At 40.5% G+C, this 8,971-nt stretch overlaps 1 protein-coding gene across 1 annotated transcript; it reads left to right on the top strand.

The window, feature by feature from the left end:
* The first annotated feature begins 3,117 nt into the window (after nucleotides 1-3,117).
* hs3st1 (heparan sulfate (glucosamine) 3-O-sulfotransferase 1) lies at nucleotides 3,118-5,799 on the top strand. The gene is made up of 2 exons (XM_083915847.1): nucleotides 3,118-3,303; nucleotides 4,087-5,799. The coding sequence occupies exon 2, from the start codon at nucleotides 4,233-4,235 to the stop codon at nucleotides 5,148-5,150; it is 918 nt and encodes a 305-aa protein (XP_083771973.1). The 5' UTR covers nucleotides 3,118-3,303; nucleotides 4,087-4,232; the 3' UTR covers nucleotides 5,151-5,799.
* The last annotated feature ends 3,172 nt before the right edge of the window (nucleotides 5,800-8,971 follow it).

Genomic DNA, 8,971 nt, shown 5'->3' with positions numbered 1-8,971 from the left:
GGCTTGCCTGTCAACTTTTGCTGTATAACAAAGGAAAACACTCTTTTGAGCCATGCATCTTTCACAATTGAAAACAAGTAGAAAAAAAACCTTCCACAACAAAGAGAATAGTTTATTTTGCAAATGTATTTCTGTATGGAGCTTTCTCAGTTTCAACTGCTGTGACACTGACAGCTAGCGACGTGTCATAATCTTCATTTTGGGTTATTATCATTATTTGTGTCGTTTGCCATCATCTTGTATTACCATCATAAATTATTGCAGTAATGATCTGTACAGTTTGCCCACTCAAACAAAGTACAGTGTTTGATTAAACAGCTGAAGCACGAGCTCCGTGACCTGCAGTGTGACATGGGTGGGCGATGATTCACAGTGCTTATAATTAAACTGTGGAAACCGGCTAAAGAAAATAATAGCTATCGAGTGGAGAAATAACTGTTGTTTCTCCTTAGAGTGTTTAGAATGACAAAGAAGCATAATGTATTGAATATATTTTCACTTCATGAATAAAATGAAAAAATAACCCAATATGCATTTCAAGTAATTTCCGACTCAAGAATATTAATTTGGGGAATAAAAGCCAAACAACATTAGCATTTTTAGCCTGAGGGTGTAGCTACGTGTTGTATGGAAAACTAATAATAAGACAGTAGATGGAAAACAATAATATGAAGCAGCTTGATGTTACACCACTTACAGAGCCTGCAGGATCGTCAAAGTTCCCGATAATCATTGATACTTTCCTAAAAAGATAATATTTGATGCACAAATTCCTGCGTGCATGGCTCTTTTTTTTGTATAATGCTGTGTTAAACAGCAATGCGCCTAGATTTGACTGCAGTTTTGTTTTAATTGCAGGAAGTTATTTATAGATAAGTGCATGCATGAGATGAGCAGCTGTTAAGAGAATCCTCTGTGAAACATACAAGTAGTAGCAATTAACATCTTACGTAAAAAAATGTACATAACACACAAATTTTCAGGTTTTAAAGTATTTTCATGGGACAGATTGGTATCAGAGCCATGACACACACGGAGCAGGCATATCATTTATTTACCCATAACAGTCTGTGTTCCCATTTGCAATCTGTTAAGCCTGCCAGAGCCAGATAAAACCTGTTTTTAATGCCATACACAGTTTGGCACAAGCGCTTAAGAAAATATTTTTCAAGCATACTGATTGTGTAGCAAAACGGCAAGAGTTGTCTGACTTACATCAGAAGTGAAAGTGACTTGTTTTGGTGAAACCCTTTTTTGTTTGTCTGTAACATCATCAAAGTGTTTAATAAAAAGGAGTTTTAGCAGGTAAAATATGAAATATGCAGCAGATGTGACACCGATTAAAGTACAGGGAAGCTATTGTTATTTCATCCTGTTTAGAGCTGAGGGTGAGGGAAGTCGCTGAGGTGGCGCTGAGGGTATTTACGGTCTGTGAATGTGTACTATTGTCATGTTAATGTGGTCGGACGCTTCTGATGATCCTCAAAGCGGGGTTATATTGTATGAGCCGGCTCAGCTGAATTCACATTTCTCCAGGAGGCACGAGGGCAGAATGTGAGGATTACCAAACTGCATGTACAAATCAATATGGGGGGGGGGGGCTCCTGGCCATATCAGCATTTATACTTTGTGCGATGAATAAGTAAAACACAGGCGTTTGCATTCTCTCTGCAGGAAAGGATGCATTTAAGAAGTGTTGTTGACCTTCTGCTGTGGCACCAAACCTCCTGCGTGTACACGTAGAACGTTGCCTTAATATGTGTAATGGTCTTCTCCTAAATGACCTACACAGCAGAAAATTTTCGCAAACATGGGTAAAATCAGATGCATCCATATTCAATTGTGAAGCCCTTAAGCCTTCCATGCTTTAGGCTAAATATCAGCATGTGAAGCAAGCTACTCTACACCCAATTACAGCGAACAAAAAAATTTACATTTGAATAGTATTCACTTGAACAAAGTATCATGTCACATCATTTCAGATTTTTTATGTAAAATATGTATGTAAAATGTTTTGCATTTTTGTGTACTATATCTATCTATCTATCTATCTATCTATTTATCTATTTATCTCTCTCTCTCTCTCTATATATATATATATATATATATATATATATATATCCACCCACCCACCCAACTACCCTATCTATCTATCTCACCATGTAAATGAAGCTTTGTTGGGAGCCACAAGCTCCTCACTGCTGCGAGAAACAAACTGGCATTTAAAAACAAAGGATTTGACATTAGTGACGTGCCACTTACTCATCCACTCTGGGAAGTCACTCCAACTTTCTCACACTGACTGTAGCCTACATTCAGAACGTGACTCAGAGGAGATTGCGAAACCCTACAGAGCTTTGTGTTCAACATCAGTAAATCTGCAGTTTGGATTGGAGCGATATTTGGGACCTGCTGTTGCTGGAAGGATTTGAACATCTCCAATAAAAAATAAAAATGTAAAACATGCGGCTCAACAGGTGGTGGGGATTGTGCAATTTTGACTCATTGGCGACCACGCACAGATGCCCTTGCACTGTGGACAAAGAGGGAGAAGAATGCCAGGGATGAATAACTGGTCTGTCTCTTTCATTGATTTCCCCTGAAAGCAAAGAGTGGAGGGAGGACTCCTGGAGGTTTCCTCTGAAAAGCCTTTTTCAATCCAGATCCTGGGAAGGCGCGGGCCCTGTGTGGGCTACACAGTTCTGTAAAGAGAAAGTCAGACTGCTTGATTTAAATACTTTAAGCTTCTTGGTAAATATTCTTTAATCTGAACTGTTGCTACAAAAGATCTTCCTGCCTGATGGGAGCCATTTTCTGCAGCTGTACAACACACAGACACTTTACAATGTGGTTTTACTCTTCACTTTGTGCCTGTCTTTGGACACATTTCTACACAGTGTGTCCGTGGAGGTTGCTGCACACCTGGATCACCTGCTTCACCTCCTCCCATCATATCGCTCTTACCAGCGGAGTTATCTCCGTCAAATACCATAACATTACAACAACGTGAGTCACAGAGGGGGGCGTGGCCCTGCAGGCGTAATGTAGGCGTGGACTTGTACAGCTGACACTCCAAGAACCGTGAGGACAGGCTGGTTCGGGAACACAGCACAGAGGAGGCGCTCCGGTCAAGTTGTGTCCACCGCGTCGGAGGCGACTTTTGTGCGCACGGAAGAGACCACAGAGACGGCGGATCATTTCCCACATGGAAGTATCGGCGCTGTGAACGGAGAGCTGCAAGCTGAACGAAATGAAATCTACGTCGAGTCGAGAGGATTACAGTTAAAAAAACAAAAAAAAAAGGTAAGAGATCGACAGCCCTTTTTGGGTTTCGTGGTTTAAGAGCGAAGTAGACAAACTAAGACAGTCAGATATTAAAGATTAGAACAGTACAGCAGGCGTAAAACATGCGGGTCTTCTGTGCGCACACATCATTTTGACTTTCTGTCCCGTCTTAGCTGCTGTCCAGCTTTTTTTAATTAGCAAAAATCACCCTTACCTGCGTCTTTCCTGTAACCTGCAAATATCTCCGAGCTCCAGATTCAGATTTCCTCTTTATTCATTAAGGCAAATGTTTACAGTATCTCATCACTTTTATTAATTTAGTCTTTATGGATTATGAAGCAATAGTTGTAGAGATTGAAACCAGCCAACCTCCGTTTATGTACTGTCTATTTTTTCCATTTGATCAAATACAAAATACAGTTTTTCGAGGTAATCTTGTTTAATGCCATCATTTTGTGGAATATATTGTTATGTTATAGTAGAAATGACTCTGAAACATGTTTGTTTCAAGGACACAAAGACTGATACTGTACTGATAACACTTCTATTTTTTTTTAAAGCGTTGATTAATTATGGTTTGTTGCCTTACATTTATGACTGGGTGGAGTTTCAAGTTGAATCACCTCAATATCATAAATTATATCATGCAAATGCTCCCTTGTTATCGAAAGTCATAAACCTGTTGTGATGTTAATATGTGGGATGGATTATGTACTTGCAGGTATTTTCCAGAGGTGTTTTTTCTCTCTGCCAGATATTCATCAGGTATCTTCTAATCACAGCTGTTTTCTTCCTTTGCAGTTACTGCTGTTGGCAGAGAAAAGGCAGGTTTTTTGTTGTTTTGCTTTTCAATTGGACCATTGTGCTCAAGCAGCTGCTCTTTCAATGTGGGATACAGTTTTGGTGCTTTCGCCAGGCTGAAATCCTCCAGGGTCAGGACCTCCCTCATGGCAGCCGTGCTCCTAGGGCTGCTGCTTTTTGCAATGCAGTCTCCCCCCATCCCCTCCAGGCCCATGGCTGACGAGGGGCCAACTCAGCCTCCTACCCCATCGCCCACTGACAACGGGACTATTAGCCACCCAAACGGGACGCTCCAACAACTTCCTCAGATTCTAATTATTGGCGTGAGGAAGGGGGGGACGCGGGCGCTGATAGAGATGCTCAGTCTGCACAGTGCGGTGGCGGCAGCTCAGAACGAGGTGCACTTCTTTGACTGGGAGAGTCACTTTCAGAAGGGCTTGCCTTGGTACCTCAGCCAGATGCCCTATGCCTTCCCAGACCAGCTGACGGTAGAAAAGACGCCGGCCTACTTCACCTCCAGCAAAGTCCCCAAACGCATCCACGAGATGAACCCTGACATCAAGCTGCTGCTCATCCTCAGGGACCCCACGGAGCGGGTACTGTCGGACTACACCCAGGTGTTTTACAACCGTCTCCAGAAGCACAAGCGCTACCAGCCCATCGAGTCCGTTCTGGTGAAGGACGGCGAGATCAACTTGGGATACAAGGCTCTCAATCGCAGCCTGTACTATGTCCACATGCAGAACTGGCTGCAATACTTCCCACTGGAGAGCATTCACGTGGTGGACGGGGATGAGTTGATCAGGGACCCCTTCCCCGAGATGAAAAAGGTGGAAAGATTCTTAAAGCTGGAGCCCCAGATAAACGCCTCAAATTTTTACTTCAATAAAACAAAAGGATTCTACTGTTTGAGAGACCACGGGCGAGAACGGTGTTTACATGATTCAAAAGGCAGGGCTCATCCTCACGTGGCGCCTGCCATCCTTCAAAAACTCTACCAGTTTTTTCACGAACCCAACAACAAGTTCTTTGAGCTGGTGGGGCGAACATTCAACTGGAAATGAACTGAGTCTCAGCAGTGTGGCGTAGAGTTGCCTGGGGGATAAAATGTTTTCCTCATTAACAATGTAGATGAAGAGACAAAGCTAATGTAAATTTAAACTAAATCTATTTTTATACTAGTATGTTTGTTACATGATTGAGCCAAATATCAGGGCAGACTGCAGTTCGTGACATGCTCTGTTAGGTGCATGTCTTATTTTGTTTCATTGTCAAACATGTTACTGTCTCTGTGTACTGTTCATTCACTACTGGTCTGATCATAGACTTATTATGACTCCAGACTTCAGACTGTGCCAGTTAACGTGCTACATTTAAAGAGAAATACCAGGTAGTTTATTATTGTCGTACCTTCATGTTTCGCTTCATATTATATGACATTATTAACGTCTAACTGCATTTAGAGCTCTGAAGGACCTTCTTTACCTGCTGCTATGATTTTCTCAGTCACTTTCAGGCACAAGCTATTTTTTTTCTTTTTGTTACTCAAATGTTACTTTTTACAGTATGTCATATATATAAAGAATATATATATATATTAATGCTCTGCACACATCATATATTTGCCGATCATCACGGTGTACTGTAAATAGTTTGTTTTTTTCAAAAAGTGAAGAATTAATACCATAATAAAGATGTATTTTATTTTTAGCATGTCTGATGTTCTTCTATTTTTATTCATCCATTATGTCTTTGTCTGCTGATGCAGTTTGTCTTCAGATCTCATCAAGTTCAAATTTCTTTTATTACCACGCGGCTCGGCTGGTGGAATTAATTTCAGCACACCACATACGACAAGAGGCGGAGAGGATAACTCAAGTGATGATTTACACGCAGTTAGCAGGCATGAGCATGTGTCTGTGTATAGGATGCACCCATCTCTGTTTTCTGAATGCATTTACATTTATTGACAGGATGTTCTAAGCATTGTGTCAGACGTATATCAGGGGTGCAACTGCTTTGAGTTTCCTGTCTGGACTGCTTGTGTAGACCGCAGTGTTATAGTTCTATCTATGAAACAAATTGTTCAGCTGTTTGAAAATTATTTAATTCTCATCCTCCAACCATAAATACTTGCTGTAATTGGCAGGTTATTGTTTTGCTTTGACACGGAGGGAAACTTTTAATATGATAAAAGAATTGAGCGTGGGCAGATAGGTAAACTCAGATTAGTGCACAATCCCAACCATGAGAAATCAAAAGATGAAGTTGTTTATGCCCAAGGGTGCGATCTTCTTACTCAGTATTTTTTTTTTTTTTTTTTAGAGAGGCAAGAGATTATTTATTCAAATCTTATTGCTACTTTGAAAACATCAGCAGCACAGTCTTAAAGACATTAAGCTCCAAAAAAACCTACAGTAGCTGTTTCATATTTGAATGTGACCTAGATTCACTCAGGGGCTTACTGGGACTCTGCAGACAGGATGTTAACCTCATTGCCCCTTAAATGTAGACCAAAGCAATACTTCTTTCTTTCTGTTTCTCTTATTCGTTTTGCCCTCAGATAATATTCTCTGATCTGCCTTCAGTTAACGCTTTCTTGATGGTGTTAGTAAGACTATCAACGGCTATCAGCAGAACAGGTTTGGCTGCAGGCGTAGGGGGGGAAAGGTGGAGACAGTAAAGTGTGTGAAGGCTGATCTCTGCTGTAAGATTATCAGACAGCTGCTTGCATCATGTGGCATGTGCGGCGATAACACACAATGTTCTGCTTTTAGTGTTTCTTTGAAGGTGTCAGGTCTCCAGATGGTCCTTTTCAGCGGTCACATCTGGAGGGACTTGCAGGAATGCAGATTTCTTTACTTCAAATCAAAAATACAGCAGACAGTATTGGATTCATGTTTGTCTGGGTCGAGTATGGACTGATGTAATCACATCAACACCATGGACTGAAAAATCATTTTCCACTGTTGCATGTATGGTGACCAAATGTCCTGGTTTGTCCTGGTTTCAAGCTGGGTGTGCCATATCCAGATAAAATAGTTTTAAAAAGCGGTTATGTCCCGTTTTTCCAACATTCACTACCAAATTCTCCCGGTTTTCACCACAATTAGAATAATAATTATAATACCTTACTTCTTTTCAGCATTTACTATGTTTATTACGATGTGTCCCACTCATTATTACCTAACCTAATATAAAAATATAAACAATGCACCACAGAAACTCGCAGGAATGGCGTTTTCTTTATAGTAGTAAATTCAAGTCACTACTCCACTTCTTGTGTGGCCGTGCTGCAAAACTTCACCTCTGTGACTTGCCGCAAATCTTTTCATACGGAAGTTAGTCTGTAAAAAATTTTTATGGCCACTTTGGCCGTTCTTAGACTTAGACTTAGTCTTAGACATCTCTTTATTGATCACTTTGGGATGACTCCCGCAAGGAAACACAAGGGAGGTATAAAGAAATACAGTATAAGATAACCAATAAACTCTTAGCTAAATAAATACAGAAAGTATAAAAAACAATAAACAGCAAACAACAAACTCTTAGTTAAATATATATGAAGTAGATGTAAGAATATAGGTAAAATAAAATTTACAGAAAATAAAATCAGATAAGTTAAATGTAGAGGAAATGTATAAGATAAAATATGTATGACTGTATATGACAGAAATGAGCAGTAAAATTAAATTATTGCAAGTGTCGCAATAAGTTATTGAATATTCTGATATGTTGATTAGAATAGGAATGTCCGTTTCCCTCTCCAATTTAATTTCCATGGCTTTAGCTCAAGCTTGTGCAGGTGCCCCTACAGTAGATGAAGCTTTCCAAATCCTTTATACCAAAATTGCTTTCAGCAAGGACACATCCTGCCTCTGCTCTCACTGCTTCTGTCTCTGGTTTTCTGTCTGTTTCTCTCTGCTCTACTTACTCACTACTCAACATCGGAGTAGCATCTATTAAGAGTTCATGAACGCCCCATTAGTCAAGTCAGCTGTGCAGCCCTCTACAGTTTTACAATCACAGATTCCCCTTAACATCAGCTAATTAATCTTAGCCACATAATTAATTTGCCTGCTCACCCCACATGCAGTAAGAGCGGTAAACTGGCGCTAGAACCAGGATTAATGGCCTTGCCCCCCTCCCTTCCTCCACCTCAGCTTACACTATTTGCTGTGGAACTTTCTGGACTAAACTTGGAGCCAGCCTGCCTGCCAACCCCACCTCTCTCCCTGCTGCAAGCCCACTTGTTCCTGAACAGCCCTGTTTCCCTTCAAACCACAATCGGCCAATCTGGGTTTTTTTAAAGAATGATGTGATCCGATAGAGCACAGCCCCTTTTGCAGTCACCGGGGCTGCAGCTCGCTTTAATTGGAATAGATTGTTTGTCCACTCAATGTGTGAAGCCCGGCAGAAATAACACATACACCCACTCTGTCTATTTCTCTTTACGCATACAAACACAGAAATAGGATTGCTTGCACGTACACACACACACAGTGTTTACTTGTAAGCCTAGCCTTTACATTTGAGTCTCAGAGCTAAAGATGCACACCTGGTGATATTTTAATAACCCCCCACAGTAACTGCTGTTCTGAAGGTATTTCCAAAATCTTAAAGAGCTCTTCCCACCGTCTGGGTAGAAGAAATATTCTGTGCACTGCATGATAAAGATGACTTTTAACTTTTGAACTCAAGTTATAACAAAGCTGGCTACAGGAAATGTCATATCTGATTGTTTAATTTGTAAAGTGTTATCAGTTATATTTGTATATAATAATGTTCCAATATTTTCATTCAAATATTGATATTGTGCATGTTTTTTTTTAAAGAGCAAGGATACGCCATTTCCAGCCAATTGGAAAAATAAATACCGTCTGTT

This window comes from Echiichthys vipera (genome assembly GCF_963691815.1).
Source record: "Echiichthys vipera genome assembly, chromosome: 6".
NCBI classification, from domain to species: domain Eukaryota; kingdom Metazoa; phylum Chordata; class Actinopteri; order Perciformes; family Trachinidae; genus Echiichthys; species Echiichthys vipera.
The sequence above is the reverse complement of the archived record's forward strand: the minus strand, read 5'-3'. Positions and strand labels throughout refer to the sequence as shown.

Excerpts from the sequence above, each read along its gene's own strand:
- hs3st1 (XM_083915847.1), top strand. The coding sequence starts at position 4,233 with ATGGCAGCCGTGCTCCTAGGGCTGCTGCTTTTTGCAATGCAGTCTCCC.